General features: G+C 46.1%; 1 protein-coding gene across 2 annotated transcripts; it reads left to right on the top strand.

Annotated features, from left to right (window-relative positions):
- The first annotated feature begins 303 nt into the window (after nt 1-303).
- Nucleotides 304-15,465, top strand: PRR13 (proline rich 13). Of its 2 annotated transcripts, XM_066258591.1 has the most exons (5): nt 304-385; nt 996-1,034; nt 1,752-1,799; nt 1,980-2,116; nt 14,302-15,465. In XM_066258591.1, the coding sequence occupies exons 2-5, from the start codon at nt 1,016-1,018 to the stop codon at nt 14,368-14,370; spliced, it is 273 nt and encodes a 90-aa protein (XP_066114688.1). In that variant the 5' UTR covers nt 304-385; nt 996-1,015; the 3' UTR covers nt 14,371-15,465. The 2 variants fall into 2 exon arrangements, with proteins under 2 accessions (XP_066114688.1, XP_066114687.1); XM_066258590.1 differs by lacking the exon at nt 14,302-15,465 and adding an exon at nt 3,721-4,442 and having other exon boundaries at nt 1,752-2,116.
- The last annotated feature ends 6,175 nt before the right edge of the window (nt 15,466-21,640 follow it).

Genomic DNA, 21,640 nt, shown 5'->3' with positions numbered 1-21,640 from the left:
TGGCACCCACTGAAAGGGAAGCTTAGAGCGCAAATGCTGAATTTCTCTTCGTTATTTTAGAGGCTTTGCCCAGCAACGAGATCGGCCCTCTCCTAACCCGTCTCTCTCCGAAATTTCCCACACGCAGAGATTTCCGGCCGCGGGCTCCTCCGCACCCACCTCGCCCTGAGGGGCCCGGCTCCGCCCCTACCCCAACTGTTACCTCCTATCCTTGCAGGAACTAGAATGATTGATGAGTATGTTCTCCAATCATAATGCTAAATGACCACATAATTACCAATAAGGTGGCAGCAGAGGCGGGTTGGGAGGTAGGGTGGGAAGGGGTGAGCAGGAAGTGAGAGCGGAGACTGAAGAGGACAGGTCGAGTTCAGATGCTGGTGTAAAGGTGACGGATTGTCTGGATCCCCCAAATTCCTTTTTCCTGTTCCCGGGTCAAGGTTCCCTTCGCAGCTGGGAGGTCCATTTGCCCTCTTTAATGCGCAAGGGGTTGTGTCTGCATTTATAAGCGTTTGAGGATCTTTCCTGAGCCACTTTCCTGGTTTCGCCTACATTTCCCTGGTTTGGGCTCGAGGAGGGTCATTCTCTCAGCCTGAGATAGGGGCATTGTCCCCTGTCCCCCTCCTCGGGGTTAGTAAAGTTGTTTAAAATCCTTCCTTAATTTGTGGGTGGTTAAAGTCACGGACTCAGTCATAGAAAAGAAGGTGAGTGATGAGGATAGTGAGATTCGCGTACTCTGCCTGCCCCTATCTTCTGGAGTTAAAAACCTCCAGCTGCGACCAGAGGTAGCGGAGGGTGGAGCAGCTCTGGGAATTTACGTTCCTGTGCTTAGGGAATTAGGAATAAAATAGGTATTGTGGGCGAAGGAACGGGTGGAAAGAAACATGTATGTCGTGGTAGTTGTTAAGCCTACTGTAGAGCTGGAGGCGTTGGAGTGGAGCTCGGTCCCCGCTCACCTCTGGGCCATCAACTATTTTATTTAATTTCTTTCTCCTCAGGCTGGAGGAAACACCTGACGATGTGGAACCCCAATTCCGGTGGGTGTTTGGGGTAATCCCTTCTCTCACCCCAACCCCTCTTGAAATGGGCCTAACAACAGGAAGTTTCTGTGTTTTTCCTCCACCCCTCATCAGCAAAACAAGCTCTTAGATCATAACTGACCCATGCCCTCATCTGTCCTTAAAGTTCACAGTCTCACTTGACCAGGCAGTGGCACAGTGGATAGTGGATAGAGCCTCGGACTGGGATGTGGAGGACCCAGGTTTGAGACCCCGAGGTCGCCAGCTTGAGCGCGGGCTCAACTGGTTTGAGCAAGGCTCACCAGCTTGAGCCTAAAGTCGCTGGCTTGAGCAAGGGGTCACTTGGTCTGCTATAGCTGCCCCCCCCCCCCCCCCCCCCCGTCAAGGCATATATGAGAAATCAATCAATGAACAACTAAGGAGCCGCAACGAAGAATTGATGTTTCTTATCTCTCTCCCTTCCTGTCTGTCTGTCCCTATCCGTCCCTCTCTCTGACTCTGTCTTTGACACACACACACAAAGTTCACAGTCTCTCTCTCTCCCCAAGCCTGAGGAGGATGTGACCTTTTCTCCCTCCTGTGTGAGTTTGTTTCCCATATCCTCCATTCTCCTTCCTCACTTTTCCATTTCCCTGTAAGTACTGAGTGAGAAACTGAATCCCCCTCTTTTTGTTATTTGTTGTCAGAGGCTCTGGGCAATTCTAATCTTAATTTATTCTTTGCTTCTTTCACCAGGACAACCAGGGCCAAATCCCTATCCTCCCAATGTTGGGTACCCTGGAGGTTCGAATCCTGCCCATCCACCACCTGTGAATCCTGCCTTTCCTCCAGGACCCTTTCCCACTCCCCCAGGAGTTCCCCAGGGGAATCCAGCTTTCCCCCCAGTTGGGCCCCCTTATCCTGTGCCACAACCAGTGTATCCAGGATGCCAACCATCAGGTCCCTATCCCCCTCCATACCCAGCACCTGCCCCTGGCATGCCTCCTGTGAATCCTTTGGCTCCTGGCATGGTAGGACCAGGAATGGTGATGGACAAGAAGATGCAGAAGAAAATGAAGAAAGCTCATAAAAAGGTGCACAACCACCACAGGCATGGCAAGGTCAGTGCCCTCTGGAGCTTGGCTGGAAGGGGTCCCCCCTCAGAGAGACTAGGCAAAGAGGGGATGGCCAAGAGGGATTCATAGCCTGCGGCCATTGGGCAGAGCGTGTGTTGCTCAGCTGGATGGTTCTTCCTCTTTATAAAGGGTTCCCACAGGGAGACTCTGATAATCTTAAAAAAAAAAAGTATGCTAATTGGCCTGTCAATCTGTGAAGGTCTAGGCATTAGAGTGGATGTCAGAATGAAAAGCCCTTCTTGTCTGCTTTTCTCAGAATTTTTGCCTCTCTCCCTCACTCCCAAATGTATGTTTTAACAAATTGGACATACACAGTGATGTAGTCAAAATGTCCATTAATAGGGTCAGTCTTTTGACAAAACAAAGTCTTTTTTTTTTTTTTTTTTGTAAAAGAGAGACAGGAACGGAGAGAGACAAGAAGCATCAATTCATTGTGTGGCACCTTAGTTGTTCACTGATTGCTTTCTCATATGTACCTTGACCAGGGGGCTCCAGCTGAGCCAGTGACCCCTTGCTCAAGGCAGCGACCTTGGGCTTCAAACCAGTGACTTCATGTCTGTGATCCCATGCTCAAGCTGGTGAGCTTATGCTCAAGCTGGCGACCTCAGGACAAAACAAAGTCTTATATGATAATTAATAGATATAATCTGGCCCTAATTCTTGGAGTTCCTTTCTCTCCTTCAGGGTGCTGTGTTAATTACATGGTCCTTTTTGCCTTGCCACCCAGTAGAGAAATTGAGGACAAGTAATTCTTAGTCTCAAACAGAGCCTAAGGTTCATGCTCAGCCCTAAGGCTAAGTATCTTCATCCTAGAGGAGTGTTATTTAGCAAGGGTAAAAGTAGCTCTCTGGATAACGATGCAAATATTGAACCAACCTGGAACTTGAGGAGGCCTCGATTAACATGTTACTGCTTAGTATTTGCCTTATGGCTTTGGGCCCCAATTCCTGGTTCTGGATCTTTGGTAGAAGTCTGAGAGGGAAAGATGAGATTGAATGGAGGAGAAATTACCCTGGAGAGACTCAAAATGTTTTTAATGACAGTTGTTAATGGGAGCATGCCTGTGAAGAACCTCAACTAGGAGTCTACAGCTTTCTCTCCCACCTTCTTCACTGTCTCCCAGTTGAGGCTTGGGAAAAAGTAGAGATAGATGAACACACAGCTGATGTTTCTATTCACTGTTTTTAGAATCATAGCCGCTAGGAACTTTCCAAACAGCCAACCAGTAAGCATTTATAAGGTAGCACCTGTTCCCTAGCACTATACTATACATACATGTGCCTATAATTTATTCCTTGCCTAGGCACTGGCTCTAGTAAAGAAAGTTGGAATAACTTGCTCTAAATGCTATATGTTAAAAAAAATGCTATATGTTAAATTTTGTGCTTGAATTAGGATGGTTTAATATATTTCTTTATCTTCACCACTGAAGGAAATCCTTGCTTTTGCTATTTAAAGGATAGTCTGGTTTAAGACTTTTGACCTTCTTATGTACCTGGGTGGAGGGATAAGGCACCAAAGAATGTCATATGGAGTGATCAAATGTCATTTGGTTCTGATGGTATCTCCTTTCCCCTTTCCCCTTGCAGCATTCCTCCTCCTCCTCCTCCTCCTCCTCCTCCTCTTCCAGGAGTGACTCTGACTGAATGCAGGGTCTGGACCCTTCCTTCAAGTCTCTCCAGTTCTGCTCTCCCATCAAGCTTCTGATGCCATCTTGCACTGGGGGAAATTAGCCCTTGTATCCCTCTCCCTCTCTCCCCCTTAATCTGAGCCTCACGCTGCTGTTCAGCCCTAACTGATTAGGGGAAATGGGAAAACATTTGGGCGCCTCTCCTGTGTGCCCTGGCCTAGCAAAGGCCATTTTCTCTGTGGACAGAACTTTGGACATCTTCTCTGTTGGACAGAACTTTTAGCTGATGAGTTTTACAGAACTATTTTTTGAAGATGGTGGAATCTTTGAGCTAAATGCTGAAGACAAGTCTAAGATCTAGAAATGTGATTTTCTTTTTTACTTTCTTTTGTAATATTTATGGTTGGGAGGTGTTTTGGAAACTTAATTATGGGGGGCGACCAAAGAAAAAACTACCTTTTTTGTAATTGTGGCGCACTTGGGTGATTTAATAGCAAATACATTTCCCAACATGTCTTTAATTGAGTGCACTAACTGCTGGTCTGTTGGGAAGTAGAGTCCATTTGTTGATGATTGCCATTTTGGAACCTAATCTCTACTCCTTAGCTCAGTATGCTTTCTCAGGTCCTTCCTTCATTCTCCAACTCTCAGTCCAAATAAAGCTTTTTATCCTGGTCATTACCTGTGCCATTACCTTGCTTGTGCCCAGCATATTCTACTACTTTTGTTGCCCTTCCACAGCTTTAAAGTGAATTAATTTTATAGTGAGGAACCAGAGCATCAGTGAGCAAGTTACCATACTGTCTCTATGTTTCTTTTTTTTTTTTTTTTTTTTTTTTTAACAGAGACAGAGAGAAAGTCAGAGAGAGGGATAGACACGGACAGACAGGAACAGAGAGATGAGCAGCATCAATCATTAGTTTTTTGTTGCGCGTTGCGACACCTTAGTTCATTGATTGCTTTCTCATATGTGCCTTGACCACGGGCCTTTTAGCAGACCGAGTAACCTCTTGCTTGAGCCAGCGACCTTGGGTCCAAGTTGATGAGCTTTTGCTCAAACCAGATGAGCCCGCGCTCAAGCTGGCGACCTCGGAGTCTCAAACCTGGATCCTCAGCATTCCAGTCCAACGCTCTATCCACTGCGCCACCACCTGGTCAGGCTCTATGTTTCTTAAGTGGAAAACTTCAGAATTGACTCAGGAGATGAGAAGCATCAATCATTAGTTTTTCGTTGCGCATTGCGACACCTTAGTTGTTCATTGATTGCTTTCTCATACGTGCCTTGACCATGGGCCTTTCAGCAGACTGAGTAACCCCTTGCTTGAGCCAGCAACCTTGGGTCCAAGCTGGTGAGCTTTTGCTCAAACCATATGAGCCCGCGCTCAAGCTGGTGACCTTGGGGTCTCAAAGCTGGGTCCTCAGCATCCCAGTCTGACGCTCTATCCAACGCCACCGCCTGGTCAGGCTCTATGTTTCTTAAGTAGAAAACTTCAGAATTGGTTCAGGCTGAGTGGAACGAGTCTTTATTCTTTTCCTTTTAATGAATGGATATAGGTCTTTTAAAATTTTTTATTTGTTTATTTTTTTACAGAGACAAAGAGTGAGTCAGAGAGAGGGACAGACAGGAACGGAGAGAGATGAGAAGCATCAATCATTAGTTTTTCGTTGCACATTGCGACACCTTAGTTGTTCATTGATTGCTTTCTCATATGTGCCTTGACCGCGGGCCTTCAGCAGACTGAGTAACCCCTTGCTGGAGCCAGCGACCTTGGGTTCAAGCTGGTGGGCTTTTTGCTCTAACCAGATGAGCCCGCGCTCAAGATGGAGATCTTGGGGTCTTGAACCCGGGTCCTCTGCATTCCAGTCCGACGCTCTATCCACTGCACCACTGCCTGGTCAGGCTGGATATAGGTCTTTAACGTAAGTTTTTGCTAAACTTATACTAAGTTTCTCAACCCTGGCTGCCCATCAGCTATCAATAATTTATGACTTTGCCCCAAATCTATTGAATAAGACTCTTTAAGTGTAGAGTTCTACAAATCAGCAATTTTTTCTTTTTTTTTTCTAGTGAGAGGAGGGGAGATAGTGAGACAGATTCTTGCATGTGCCCCGACCAGGATCCACAAGGCAATGTATGATCCATTTTTAGCACCTGAGGCTGACTGCTAGGACCAACCAACCCATCCTCCGTGCCCCTGGCTGATGCTTAAACCAATCTAGCCACTGGCTGCAGGAACGGAAGCGGGAGAGAAGGGGGAGAGGGAGGGGGAGAGAAGCAGGTGGTCATTTTTCTTGTGTGCCCTGATGAGGAATTGAACCTGGGATGTCCATATGCCAGGCTGACACTATTCACTGAACCACTGACCAGGGCCCAAATCAGTATTTTTAAGAAATTATGTGAGTAGGCCCTGGCCGGTTGGCTCAGTGGTAGAGTGTCAGCCTGGCATGCAGGAGTCCCGGGTTTAATTCCCAGCAAGGGCACACAGGAGAGGCGCCCATCTGCTTCTCCACCCCTCCCCCTCTCCTTCCTGTCTGTCTCTCTCTTCCCCTCCCGCAGCCAAGGCTCCACTGGAGCAAAGTTGGCCTGGGCACTGAGGATGGCTCTATGTGGCCTCTGCCTCAGGCGCTAGAATAGCTCTGGTTGCAACAGAGCAATGCCCCAGATGGCCAGAGCATCAGCCCCTGGTGGGCATGCCTGGTGGATCCCGGTCGGGCGCATGCGGGAGTCTGTCTGACTGCCTCCCTGTTTCCAACTTCAGAAAAAAAATACAAAAAAAAAAAAATTATGTGAGTGATTCTATGCACGGCTGGAATCTAGAGCTGCTGATTCACTGTGTGCCATGCATGGTACTACACATTTACAACACATCAAGTTCTCAAAGATCTATTTAGTAGAAGAAAAGGACATCTAAGAGGACTCATTAATAGAGATAGATACTAGGCCCTGGCCGGTTGGCTCAGAGGTGGAGCGTCGGCCTGGCGTGCCGGGGACCCGGGTTCGATTCCTGGCCAGGGCACACAGGAGAAGCGCCCATTTGCTTCTCCACCCCCCCTCCTTCCTCTCTGTCTCTCTCTTCCCCTCCTGCAGCCAAGGCTCCATTGGAGCAAAGATGGCCCAGGCGCTGGGGATGGCTCCTTAGCCTCTGCCCCAGGCGCTGGAGTGGCTCTGGTCATGGCAGAGCAATGCCCTGGAGGGGCAGAGCATCGCCCCTGGTGGGCGTGCCGGGTGGATCCCGGTCCGGCGCATGCGGGAGTCTGTCTGACTGTCTCTCCCCGTTTCTAGCTTCAGAAAAATACAAAAAAAAAAAAAAAAAAAAAGAAAAAAGATACTACATGCCCTGGCTAGATGGCTCAGTTGATTAGAGCATCATCCTAAAGTACAAAGGTTGCCAGTTCAATCCCCAGTCAGGGCACATACAGGAACAGATCTATATTCCTGTCTCTGGCTCTCTCTCACTCTCTTGCTAAAATAATGAATAAAAAACAAAAACGTGGAGATGCTACAAAATGCCAGAGGGATATAAACCTAGAAATAACTTGGAAGGGAAGGTGGAGTCATGATGACTTCATAGGTCAGAGACATTTAATGTGAGAGAAACTTGACAGGTCATTGTTGGCTTTGAAGATGAAATGGAACCAACAGCAAAGGAATGCAAAGCTGGAAAAGGCAAGGGCACAGATTCTCAATTCTCCAGAAGGAACACAGCCCTTCTAACACTTTGATATTAGCCCCATGACACTCTTTTCAGACTTCTAACCTCCAGAGTTGTAAGGGAATAAATTTGTGGTGGTGTAACCCACAAATGTATGGTAATATGTTATATCAGCAATAGGAAACTAATATGAAATAAAGTGATTGTGATAAAAAAAAAAGATGACTTTACAGGAAAAGTGATATTTCAACTACCTCTTGGGCCTTGAGTGTGAAGAGGAGCTGGGAAAGGAATGTGCTTAGGTAGAGTGAGAAAGCTCTATGGTATATTTGAGAATCACAAGTGTCTCAGAATGATTTTCTGGCAAATTGTTTATTAAGGATATTCTGTGTTCTGGGTGCTGAATCTACAAAGGTGCATAAGAGTCCCTGCTCTTTATCACCTGCAAGATCTAACAGAGCAGACAGACAGGTGAATATCTGAATAGGTTATAATATGGTAAAAAGGACCACAATAGAGACATAGATCAAACTGGTGGAGCAAAAGAAGGAGTGGCAGTGCCACTGGGAAAATGAGCTAAGTCTGGGCCTCAGGATGATAGGAGTTTTTCAGTTAGTAAATAACATCAGCTAACACTGAACATTATATGCCAGGCCTTGAGTGCTTTACATTCATAACTTGTGTAATTGTCATAGCAATGCTGTAAGTTAGGTACTATTATAATTTTTTTTTTTTTTGTATTTTTCTGAAGTTGGAAACGAGGAGGCAGACAGACTCCTGCATGCGCCCGACCGGGATCCACCTGGCATGCCCACCAGGGGGCGATGCTCTGCCCATCTGGGGCGTTGCTCTATTGCAACCAGGGCCATTCTAGCGCCTGAGGTAGAGGCCATAGAGCCATCCTCAGCGCCTGGGCCAACTTTGATCCAATGGAGCCTTGGCTGCAGGAGGGGAAGAGAGAGACAGAGAGGAAGGAGAGGGGGAGGGGTGGGGAAGAAGATGGGCACTTCTCCTGTGTGCCCTGGCCGGCAATCAAACCCGAGACTCCTGCATGCCAGGCCGATGCTCTACCACTGAGCCAACCGGCCAGGGCCTTATTATAATTTTGTAGATAGAACTTATTAGAATTTGAAATCAGACAATGTGGCTCGAGTCTGTGCTCTTAACCCAGTGGATTTCAGACAGAAGAAGTAGTTTTACGGAGGCATAGAGTTGTAAAAAGGTTAGGATGAAAGTTCAGGAGTTCCTGAGCCTGAGTTCCCATTCAGGAGCCTGAAAGCGGGAGGAAATGAGGCTGAAGTGGGGGAAATGGGCTAAAGAAGGGAGTGGACTTGAGAAACTTTTCTGAGGTGTCGTCCACAGGGCTTGGGGATTGAGAGGCTCGAAGAACAGAGAAGGAATGTTTTTATTTATTTATTTTTAAATATTTTATTTATTGATTTTTAGAGAGAGAGGAGTGAGAGAGAGAGAGATAGAGAGAGAAGGGGGGAGGAGCAGTAAGCATCAACTCCCATATGTGCCTTGACCAAGCAAGCCCAAGGTTTCGAACCGGTGACCTCAGTGTTCCAGGTCGAAGCTTTATCCACTGCACCACCACAGGTCAGGCGAGAAGGAATGTTTTTAGTTGGCTCTATCCACTGAACCACTGGCCAGGTTCAGTCTATGACTTGTCCCAGTGGGGGCAGGTTATATGAAATAAACACTTGAGATCTATATATTTTAGTTAGCTTCTAATTTTGTGTGTGTGTGTGTGTGTGTGTGTGTGAGAGACAGACAAAGAGAGAGAGGGACAGATAGGAAGGGAGAGAGATGAGAAGCATCAATTCTTTGTTGTGGCACCTTAGTTGTTCATTGATTGCTTCCTCATGTGTGCCTTGACAGAGGTGGGGGGGGCTACAGCCGACCGAGTGACCCCTTGCTCAAGCCAGCAACCTTGGGCTCAAGCTGGCAAGCCTCAGTGTTTCGAACCTGGGTCCTCCGTGTCCCATTCCCACACTCTATCCACTGCACCACTGCCTAGTCAGGCTAGCTTCTAATTTTATTAAGAATTTCTAGCCTGACCTGTGGTGGTGCAGTGGGATAGAGCGTCGACCTGAAACACTGAGGTCGCCAGTTCAGAACCTTGGGCTTGCCTGGTCAAGGCACGTGTGGGAGTTGGTGCTTCCTGCTCCTCCCCCTTCTCTCTCTCTCTGTCTCTCTCTCTCTCACTCCTCTCTCTCTAAAAAACCAATCAATAAAAAAATATATATATATATTAAAAAAAAAAAAAAAAAGAATTTCTAGACTGCCTGACCTCTGGTGGTGCACTGAGGTCACCGGTTCAAAACCCTGCACTTGTCTGGTCAAGGCATATATGGGAGTTGATGTTTCCTGCTCCTCCCCCCTTTCTCTCTCTCTCTCTCTCTCTCTCTCTCTCTCCCTCCCTCCCTCCCTCCTCTCTAAAATGAATAAATAAAAATAAAAAAGAATTTCTAGACTAAGGCCTGCTTTTCCAGTGTCTTGGATTTGGCACCATTCTAATGTTTCTTTCCAGCCACACTCTGTTTTCATTTATTTATCAGTTCTTATTTGAGGAGGAGAAGGGAGATTTAGGCACAGGGGAACTGTGAGGTGAAGAGAAATAGATGTTGACCTGACTGTGGTGGTACAGTGGACAGAGCATTGACCTGGAACGCTGAGGTCGCCAGTTTAAGATCCTGGGCTTGTCCGGTCAAGGCACATATGGGAGTTGATGCTTCCTGCTCCTCCCCCCTTCTCTCTCTCTCTCTCTCTTTCTTCTCTAAAAACAAAGGAATAGATTTTTTAAAAAAGTTCAAAATTAAAAAAAACAAAGGGGAGAAATAGATGTTAACAAACTAACCACAAATAACAAGAGACAATTAGAAGGGGAAAATACAAAGAAAAACAGAAATGATTGGGGAAATCCACTGATTTTCTCTCCTCTGATGGTGGAGAAAGCACATCTCCCCTTCCTGGCATTTCTAGGCCATATACAGAGCACCTTGCTGTTGTTTTGTTACTATTGTTTCTCAGCAGTTCATTAGCTTTTTTTTTTTTTTAATGGTTTTTAATTTTGTTTTTTTGTTTTTTTGGGGGGGTTGGTTTTTTTTGTTGTTTTTTTCAGAACAGAGAGAGAGTCAGAGAGGGATAGACAGGGACAGACAGACAGGAACGGAATGATGAGAAGCATCAATCATTAGTTTTTCGTTGCACATTGCAACACCTTAGTTGTTCATTGATTGCTTTCTCATTTGTGCCTTGACCGTGGGCCTTCAACAGACCAAATAACCCCTTGCTCGAGCCAGTGACCTTGGGTACAAGCTGGTGAACTTTTTTTGCTCAAACCAGTTGAGCCCGCACTCAAGCTGGCGACTTCGGGGTCTCGAACCTGGGTCCTTGGCATCCTAGTCCAATGCTCTATCCACTGCGCCTGGTCAGGCGTTCATTAGCTTCTTAAAAGCTGAAAGTTAAGACATGTACTTGGGAGGAAATTGTAACATTTTAAAGACTGTTCAGCCTGACCAGGCGGTGGCACAGTGGATAGAGCATCGGACTGGGATGCAGAAGACCCAAGTTCGAGACCCTGAGGTTGCCAGCTTGAGCGTGGGCTCATCTGGTTTGAGCAAAAGCTCACCAGCTTGGACCCAAGGTCGCTGGCTCGAGCAAGGGGTCACTCATTCTGCTGTAGCCCCCTGGTCAAGGCACATATGAAAAAGCAATCAATGAACAACTAAGGTGTTGCAACGAAAAACTGATAATTGATGCTTCTCATCTCTCTCTCCGTTCCTGTCTGTCTGTCCCTATCTATCCCTCTCTCTGACTCTCTCTCTCTGTCCCTGTAAAGAAAAATAAATAAATAGAAATAAAATAAAATCCTACAAATAATTGTAGGCATAGTATATACAAATTTCTGAGAAATATGTTATAATAATTAAGTCAAATATTAAAGAAAAAAATATAAAGTCAAGTATGCTTTTGTGGTAATTAAACAAAATAGATACGACAACATTAAATTTATTCTGACATTAAAAAACATTTTTGCCTGACCTGTGGTGGCGCAGTGGATAAAGCGTCGACCTGGAAATGCTGAGGTTGCCGGTTCGAAACCCTGGGCTTGCCTGGTCAAGGCACATATGGGAGTTGATGCTTCCTGCTCCTCCCCCTTCTCTCTCTCCTCTCTCTCCCTCTCTGTCTCTCTCTCTCTCTCCTCTCTAAAAATGAATAAATAAAATAAAAAAGGAAAATAAAATATTTAAAAAAACATTTTCATGTTACTTTTTTTTTTTATAGGGACAGAGAGAATCAGAGAGAGGGATAGATAGGGACAGAAAGACAGGAAAGGAGAAAGATGAGAAGCATTAATCATCAGTTTTTTGTTGCAACGCCTTAGTTGTTCATTGATTGCTCTCTCATATGTGCCTTGACTATGGGCCTTCAGCAGACCGATAACCCCTTGCTCAAGCCAGTGACCTTGGGTTCAAGCTGGTGAGCTTTTTTACTCAAGCCAGATGAACCCGCATTCAAGCTGGCGACCTTGGGGTCTCGAACCTGAGTCCTCCGCATCCTAGTCCAACACTCTATCCACTGCACCACCGCCTTTTCAGGCTGAACAGTCTTTAAAATGTTACAATTTCCTCCCAAGTACATGTCTTAACTTTCAGCTTTTAAGAAGCTAATGAACGCCTGACCAGGCGCAGTGGATAGAGCGTTGGACTGGGATGCCAAGGACCCAGGTTCGAGACCCCGAGGTCGCCAGCTTGAGCGTGGGCTCATCTGGTTTGAGCAAAAACTCACCAGCTTGGACCCAAGGTTGCTAGCTCAAGCAAGGGGTTACTCGGTCTGCTGAAGGCCCACGGTCAAGGCACATGTGAGAAAGCAATCAATGAACAACTAAGGTATTTCAATGCACAACGAAAAACTAATGATTGATGCTTCTCATCTCTTCGTTCCTGTCTGTTTGTCCCTGTCTGTCCCTCACTCTGACTCTCTCTGTCTCTGTAAAAAAATAAAATAAAATAAAAAAGACTGTTCAGTAAAAAGGTTTTCTTCTCATCTAAGATTTTTGGCTTCCTACCAAAGGCAGCCAGGTTTATCAGATTCTTTTGTAAACTTCCAGAGCTATATGATGCATAGTTAAGTCCCTACCTTTTTTTTTTTTTTTTTTTTTTTACAGAGACAGAGAGAGAGTCAGAGAGAGGGATAGATAGGGACAGACAGACAAGAATGGAGAGAGATGAGAAGCATCAATCATCAGTTTTTCATTGTGGCACTTTAGTTGTTCATTGATTGCTTTCTCATATGTGCCTTGACCGTGGGGCTACAGCAGACCGAGTAACCTCTTGCTTGAGCCAGCAACCTTGGGTCCAAGCTGGTGAGCTTTGCTCAAACCAGATGAGCCCGCGCTTAAGCTGGCGACCTCGGGGTCTCGAACATGGATCCTCCACATCTCAGTCTGATGCTCTATCCACTGCGCCCTTGCCTGGTCAGGGTCACCCTGCCTTTTTTATTTCTACCTCACACTGTTCCTCCCCCTACCCCAATATCAAATGGGAGCATAATACAAGCCTCTTTTGAACCTGACATTTTCTCATTTAATTATCTATCTTGGAATTGATTCCGTATCTGTGTGTACATTATGTAGCTAACATTGTTTTAACCGCGTTCAATTTATTCAACCAATCTTTTATTGCTGGAATTTTAGATTGCTTCCAGTTTTGCTATACACCTAACTGCTATAGTGAACATTTTGGTACATATATGTTTGCCAGAGGTTAAAAATTGGATGCCCATGACTATAACCGACTATGCGAATTTTTATATATATATTTTTTCTTTTTTTTTTCATTTTTCCGAAGCTGGAAACGGGGAGGCAGTCAGACAGACTCCCGCATGTGCTCGACCGGGATCCACCTGGCATGCCCACCAAGGGGCGATGTTCTGCCCCTCTGGGGCGTCGCTCTGCTGCATCCAGAGCCATTCTAGCGCCTGAGGCAGAGGCCACAGAGCCATCCCCAGCGCCTGGGCCATCTTTGCTCCAATGGAGCCTTGGCTGCGGGAGGGGAAGAGAGAGACAGAGAGGAAGGAGAGGGGGAGGGGTGGAGAAGCAGATGGGCGCTTCTCCTGTGTGCCCTGGCCGGGAATCGAACCCGGGACTCCTGCACGCCAGGCGGACGCTCTACCACTGAGCCAACCAGCCAGGGCCTATATTTTTGTTTTAAAAATTGTTATTTATTGATTTTTAGAGAGAAGGGGGAGAGAGAGGAGAGAAAGAGCAAGAGACAATGAGGAGGATCAACCTGTACTTCACTTTAGTTGTTCAATATTGCTTCTTTTTTTGTTGTTTGTTTTTATTTTTTTGACAAAGACAGAGAATCAGAGAGAGGGACAGATAGGGACTGACAAACAGGGAGAGACAGATGAGAAGCTTCAATTCTTCATTGCAGCTCCTTAGTTGTTTATTGATTGCTTTCTCATATGTGCCTTGACTGGGGGGCTACAGCAGACCAAGTGACCCCTTGCTCAAGCCAGTGACCTTGGGGTTTTGAACCTGGGTCCTCCGCATCCCAGTCTGATGCTCTATCCACTGCGCCACCGCCTGTCAGGCCACTGTGGCTTCTTGTACGTGTCTTGACCAGATGAGCCCGGGGTTTTGAACTGGCAACCTCAGCGTTCTGTGTTGATGCTCTATCCATGGCACCACCACAGGTCAGGCTGAGAATTGTTTCTTAAATTGAATGTATTGGCCCTGCCTGGTTGGCTCAGTGGTAGAGCATCAGCCAGGCATATGGATATCTCGAGTTCCATTCTAGGCACACAGGAGATGCACCCATCTGCTTCTCCATCCCTTTTCCTCTCCCTTTTTTTTTCTCTCTCTTCCCTTCCTGCAGCCATGGCTCGATTGGAGCAAGTTGGCCCCAAGCACTGAGGATGACTCCATGGCCTCTGCCTCGGCATGAAGAAGAGCTTGGTTGTTGAGCAATGGAGCAACACCCCAGATGGACAGAGTATCACCCTTAGTGGGCTTGCTGGATGGATCTCAGTCTGGGAGCATGTGGGAGTCTGTCTCTGCCTCCCCTCATCTCACTGAATAAAATAATAACAATAATAATAAATAAGAATTTATTGGGGTGACACTGGTTAACAAAATTATACAGGTTTCAGGTGCACAGTTGTTTTTTTAGCGAGAGAGAGAGAGACAGACAGGAAGGGAGAGAGATGAGAAACATCAACTCATAGCTGTAGCACCTTAGTTGTTCGTTGATTGCTTTCTCATATGTGCCTTGATCGTGGGGGTGGGGGAGCTCCAGCGGAGCCATTGACCTTGGGCTCAAGCCAGTGAACATGGGGTCATTTCTATCATCCCACACTCAAGCTGGCAACCTTGTGGTTTTGAACCTGGATTCTCAGTGTCCCAGGTGAAGGCTCTATCCACTGCACCACCACCTGGTCACTCCAGATGCACAATTCTACAGAAACTTTTTTTTTTTTGGTGGGACCATTCTGTGTTAAATAGCAGATATTTTCAATAAAGGTTCAGATTTCAAGCTGGAAACTAGCAACAGTGGCCCACATTTCTAAAGGCAGAAATATGGTCCTGAGTAGTGGTCATTCCATATAGATTGGTCCTGTACTTTCCAGTCTTCTCATCCCTTTAATTTCCTGTTGCTTTTCTTTTAATTTATTTATTTATGTATATTTTATTTATTCATTTTTTAGAGTAGAGAGGGAGTGAGAGAGAGAGAGAGAGAGAGAGAGAGAGAGAAAGGGGGGAGGAGCAGGAAGCATCAACTCCCATATGTGCCTTGACCAGACAAGTGCATGGTTTCGAACCAGCAACCTCAGCATTCCAGGTCGACGCTTTATCCACTGCGCCACCACAGGTGAGGCGCCTGTTGCTTTTCTTTAGGCCAGCTTCTCCCAATTACATTACTTTCCTGGCTCCTGACAGCATTGGATTTATGCCCTCTGTTTTGTACATCAGTTTAAGACTCTCAAGATGGCTCTGGTTGGTTGGCTCAATGGATAGAGCATCGGCCCAGTGTGTGGATGCCTCAGGTTCTATCCCTGGTCAGGGCACACATGAGAAGTGACCATCTGCTTCTCTTCCCCTCCCTCTCCCCCTTTTCTCTTCCCCTGTCACAACTAGTGGCTCAATTGGTTTGAATGTCAGCCTGGGTGCTGAGGATAGCTTAGTGGATTCCAGCATCCATCCCAGATGGGTTGCCAGGTGGATCCTGGTCAGGGAACATGTGGGAGTTTGTCTCTCTATTTCCCCTCCCCTAACTTAAAAAAAAAGGACTCTCAAGATGATGGTTCTCAAATGTTTTTTGTTTGTTTGTTTTGTATTTTTCCAAAGTTAGAAGCAGGGAGGCAGACAGACAGACTCCTGCATGCGCCCGACCGGGATCCACCTGGCATGCCCACCAGGGGGTGATGCTCTCTCTGCCCAGCTGGGGAGTTGCTCCGTTGTGGCTGGAGCCATTCTAGTGTCTGAGGCGAAGGCCATGGAGCTGTCCTCAGCACCCAGGCCAACTTTGCTCCAATGGAGCCTTGGCTGTGGGAGGGGAAGAGAGAGACAGAGAGGAAGGAGAAGGGGAAAGGTGGAGAAGCAGGTGGGCGCTTCTCCTGTGTGCCCTGATTGGGAATCAAACCCAGGACTTCCACACACTGGGTTGTCACTCTACTGCTGAGCCAACCGGCCAGGGTCTCAAATGTTTTTATCTATGCCCTTACCACCCTGTGTCCATGCCATTCTTTTCATACTAGAAACTAAGTATAACAAGACATGCACACAATTGAGAATGGGAAAGGATGGGAAACCCATGAGATCTAAACAAACTGAAATTTTAGTTTTGGGGACTGCCAGTCATGGGATGAGTCTTTAGTATGCTGCCTTTGGAATCATCTTTATATATCATGTTGCCTTGTGGCCCTAAGCAAGTTCATTCACTTCACTAGATTGGTTCCCCTTCTGAGAAGAACATAGGGATTCATAAAATTAACAGCTATTATCATTCCATATTTCTCTTTCAAAGCTAGTTGCAACTGGAGGCCAGCCCCAATAGTAGTCATGTTACTGTTAGAAAAGAATGATGTCATTTTATCTTTTTTTATTTTTGAGATGCAGGGAGGCAGAGAGACAGACTCCCACATGCACCCCAGCTGGGACCCACCTGGCAAGCCCACTATGGGGTGATGCTCTGCCCATCCGGGGCTGTTGCTCTGTTGCTTGGCAACCGAGCTATTTTAGTGCCTGAGGCGAGGCTATGGTGTCATTCTCAGCACCCAAGGCCAAGTTACTCGAATGAGCCATGGCTGCGGGAATTGAACCCTGAACTTCCACACGCTAGGCCAACACTCCACTGCTGAGCCAACCAGCCAGGACATTTTATCAACTTTTAATTTGATCTTTGTTTTTCCTCCACATTAGAGATGATTTCATGGATAGCTACATACCCACTCACTTGCACCCTAGTTTCCGGAACTCTTGAGAGCCAATAAATGAACCAATTGTAAAATCTTGAGATTAATGTGACCTTCAGTCCAAGCCTCACAGTAAGCCTGCTCCTTAGTTTGCTTTTTATTTCTTCTATTCGAAGTGAAAGGACAGAGATAGATAGACTCTATCTGTCCGGATAGAGGGGTGGAGAAGCAGATGGGTGCTTCTCCTGTGTGCCCTGGCTGGGAATCGAACCTGGGACTCGTGCACGCCAGGCCGACACTCCACCACTGAGCCAACCAGCCAGGGCCTTTTTCTTTGTTTTTTTTTTTAATTTTTCCGTCAATTGAAAGGGAGAGGGGGGAGAGAGAGAGAGAGAGAGAGAGAGAGAGAGATTGAGAGAGAAGCATCAAGTTGTTGTTCCACTTGGTTGTGTAGTCATTAATTGTTTCTTGTACATGTCCTGACCAGTGATCGAACCTGCGATCTTGGTGTGATGGGACAAGGCTTTATCCACTGAACAACTCAGCCAGGGCTCTTCTCTTTTTTGTTGTTTAAGATTTTGTTTATTGATTTTACAGAGGGAGGAGAGCAAGAAGTATGAACTCATAGGTGCTTCCTGGTGGAACAACTTTAATTGTGTATTGGTTGCTTTCCATATGTGCCTTGACCAGGAAAGTCCAGGGTTTCGAACCAGGAACCTCAGTGTTCTAGGTCGACACTTTATCCACTGTGCCACCACAGGTCAGGTGAGAACAAGAAATTTAAAAGGCATTAATAATCTGCCTGACCTGTAGTGGCACAGTGGGTAAAGTGTCCACCTGGAATGCTTAGGTTGCTGGTTCAAAACCCTGGGCTTTCCTGGTCAAGGTACATATGGAAAGCAACTACTATGAGCTGATGTTCTCACTCCTCCCTACTCTTTTTCCGTCTCTCTGATAATAAACAAACAAACAAATAAATAAATGTCTCATTCTCCTTCCTTCCTTTTCCTCCTTGTTGTTTTTTTTTTCTACAACATTGCATTTTTGAAGAGACCAGTCTAGTTGTTTTGTATAATGTTCCACATTCTGGATTTGCTGATTATCTCCTTATAGTGTGATATTCCCTCCTTTTATTGTACTGTATTTATTTTATTGATAGAGAAATGGAGATAGAGACAGAGACAGGAACATTGATCTGTTCCTCGTCTAGGTAGCTTGACCAGGGATTGAACCAGCAACCTCTGGGCTACAGGACAATGTTGTAACCAACTGAGCTACCCAGCCAGGGGTAGTGTGATGTGTTTAAATTGTTCCTTTATCCCATGTAAACATTCTGCAATTGCAAATTAGGTCTAAAGGTTTGATTAGATTAAGATTAAACACTTTGGCTTGACCAGGTAGTTGCGCAGTGGGTAGAGCATCAGACTGGGACACAGAGGACCCAGGTTCAAAACCCCAGGTCACTGGCTTGAGCGTGGGCTCATCCGGCTTGAGCGCAGAGTTGCTGACTTGAGCAAGGGGCCACTCGGTCTGCTGTAGCTCCCCGGGCAAGGCACATTTGAGAAAGCAATCAATGAACAGATAATGAGCCGCAACGAAGAATTGATGCTTCTCATCTCTTACCCTATTTATCTGACCCTATCTGTACCTCTGTCTCTGTCACCAAAAACAAAAAAAGAGAGTAAACACTTTGCCCTGGCTCAGTGGTAGAGTGTTGGTCTGGCATGTGGATATCCCAGATTTGATTCTTGGTCAGGGCACACAGGAGAAGCAATCATCTGCTTCTCCAGCCCTCCCCCTCTCCCTTCTCTCTCTCTCTCTCTCCTGCAGCCATGGCTTGATTAGTTCAAACGCACTGGCCCCAGGCACTGAGGATTTCTCCATGGCCTTGCCTCAGGTGCTAAAAATAGCTTGGTTGCTAAGCAACAGAGCAGTGGTCCCAGATGGTCAGAGCATTGTCCAGTAGGGGCTTGCCGGGTAGATCTTGGTCCGGACTTATATGAGAGTCTGGCTCTGCCTCCCTGCCTCACTTAATAAAGCAACAACAACGAAAAAACACTTTGACAAGAATACCTAATAGATGATGCTACAAACTTCTTTTTTTTTTTTTTCTGAAGCTGGAAACGGAGAGGCAGTCAGACAGACTCCCGCATGCGCCCAACCGGGATCCACCTGGCACGCCCACCAGGGGGCGACGCTCTGCCCATCCAGGGCGTTGCTCTTTTGCAACCAGAGCCACTCTAGCGCCTGAGGCAGTGGCTGTGGAGCCATCCCCAGCGCCCAGGCCATCTTTGCTCCAATGGAGCCTCGGCTGCGGGAGGGGAAGAGAGAGACAGAGGGGAAGGAAAGGGGGAGGGGTGGAGAAGCAGATGGGTGCTTCTCCTGTGTGCCCTGGCCGGGAATCGAACCCGGGACTTCCACACGCCAGGCCGACGCTCTACCACTGAGCCAACCAGCCAGGGTGCTATGAACTTCTTACTGCATCTCATCAAGGACCACATTATTAAGGTGACCAGTCATCCTCCTTTAGGGAGGACAGTCCTTCTTTTGTAAGTTCCATCCTCCCTCGAAAAGTGTTCTCCTACATATCCTCATTATTGATATTGGAAGACTAATCTGTAAATGTCTGTATTTGATTGATGCAGAGTCGATCCATTGCATGTGATGTGATGTATTTGTATCTAAATGAGTACTTTTTTCTTACAATTATTATGAAAAATTAATAGGCATATAAGCATAATTACAATATAAAATATTACAATTTTTTTCTTTTTTTAAAAAATTTATTCATTTTAGAGAGGGGAGAGGGGGGAGGGAGGAGCAGGAAGCATCAACTCCCATATGTGCCTTGACCAGGGAAATGCAGGGTTTCGAACCGGCGACCTCAGCATTTCATGTCGACGCTTTATCCACTGCGCCACCACAGGTCAGGCTACAAATGTTTTTATTATGCATTTATCATATTATAGTATATTATTGTTGCAATGAATAAAATGTTTCTTTTATTTACAATATTGTTTTCTTCAATTTACTTTTGTCCTCCTTTTCATTGTAAAAAAGTTGGTCACCTTGCCTGACCTGGCAGTGGCTCAGAGCATCGGACTGGGATGCGGAAGACCCAGGTTCGAGACCCCGAGGTCGCCAGCTTAAGTGAGGGCTCATCTGGTTTGAGCAAAAACTCACCAGCTTGAGCCCAAGGTTGCTGGCTCAAGCAGGAGTTACTTGGTCTGCTGTAGCCCCACGGTCAAGGCATGTATGAGAAAGCAATCAATGAACAATTAAGGTGTTGCAATGCACAACGAAAAACTAATGTCTGTCTCTGTCTATCCCTCTCTCTCTCTCTCTCTCTCTCTCTCTCTCTGTAAAAAAAAAAAAAATGTCAGCGATAGGTATAAAAAGGTTGACTACCCCTGCTCTAACCAGTCGAGCTACCCAAGCAAGGGCTATTTTATTTTATTTCAATATTTTTGACAGAGACAGAGAGAGAGTCAGAGAGAGAGGGGCAGATAGGGACAGACAGAAAGGGAGAGAGATGAGAAGCATCAATTCTTCGTTGCAGCTCCTTAAGTTGTTTAGTGATTGCTTTCTCATATGAGCCTTGACCGGGGCGTGAGTGACCCCTCGCTCAAGCTAGTGAGCCTGTGCTCAAGCTGGTGACTTCGGGGTTTTGAACTTGGGTCTGATGCTCTATCCAGTGTGCCACCGTCTGTTCAGGCAGGATTATTTTATTTAAAAAAAATGTATTTATTGACTTGAGAGAGAGGCAAGAGACACACACAGGAACACACATCTGTTTCTGCATGTGCCCTGGCCAGGGATGGAATCAGCATCTTTGGCACTTTGGGATGATGTTCTTTTTTTTATTTTTAATTTTTTTTTTAATTTTTTTTTTTATTTTAGAGAGGAGAGGGGAAGAGAGAGAGAGAGAGAGAGAAAGGGGGAGGAGCAGGAAGCATCAACTCCCATATGTGCCTTGACCAGGCAAGCCAGGGTTTTGAACCGGCAACCTCAGTGTTTCCAGGTTGACGCTTTATCCACTGTGCCACCACAGGTTAGGCTGGGATGATGTTCTAACCAACCAGGGCAGGTCACTCCATTTTAAATTAAAGATCCCCCCCCCCCTTTCTGTGCTTCTTGCAGATAAACCGTGTGGTGATTTGGCATCATATTTGGCACCATGATAATATCTTGTTCCCCAACAATCTTTTGCTTAAAAGTTTTGGTGATTTATAACACTTGCCTAAATCAGTTATTTCATTTTAGGTTGCAGAACTGATTGGTGGTTTTCTAACTCTTTCATTTCATGAACATTTAATAGATAGAACTTGCTTTCGTTTTTTAGGTTAAACTCTTTTTAAAAATTTTCCCTTATCGACTAAGAATGAATTTCAGGTCTTCCAAGAAAGAGGGTAAACGCTTAAATTTTTCCTTTTAAGTAGCAACTTTCCAAGTAAGGAGTTGGCGTAAAAGTTACCTCCAATGTGGCAAATTCACTTTTTTCTTTTTATGTTTTTGAGTATCACCATAGATTACCGAGACTTTCTCATTTCTTTTCATCTCAGATGGATGTCCTCAGCCATCTCTTTCTCCCTTCGTCTCCTTTATCCATGGCGACTACCAGCTCTCTCTCCACTTACGCCTTGACTTTCCAAACAGGCCACTAGGGGCCACTAGTTTCCGTCCTGCCCCTATGCTACCGCTCTATCATAGACTTCGCCATGTGCTATCAGCTGTTGTCTCACTGGTGCCGACGCTATCCACGGAGCCGCTCTAGGCTATTGGGAGGTCGTCCGTATTGCGTGG

This window comes from Saccopteryx bilineata, chromosome 2, assembly GCF_036850765.1.
Source record: "Saccopteryx bilineata isolate mSacBil1 chromosome 2, mSacBil1_pri_phased_curated, whole genome shotgun sequence".
Lineage (NCBI taxonomy): Eukaryota > Metazoa > Chordata > Mammalia > Chiroptera > Emballonuridae > Saccopteryx > Saccopteryx bilineata.
The sequence above is the reverse complement of the archived record's forward strand: the minus strand, read 5'-3'. Positions and strand labels throughout refer to the sequence as shown.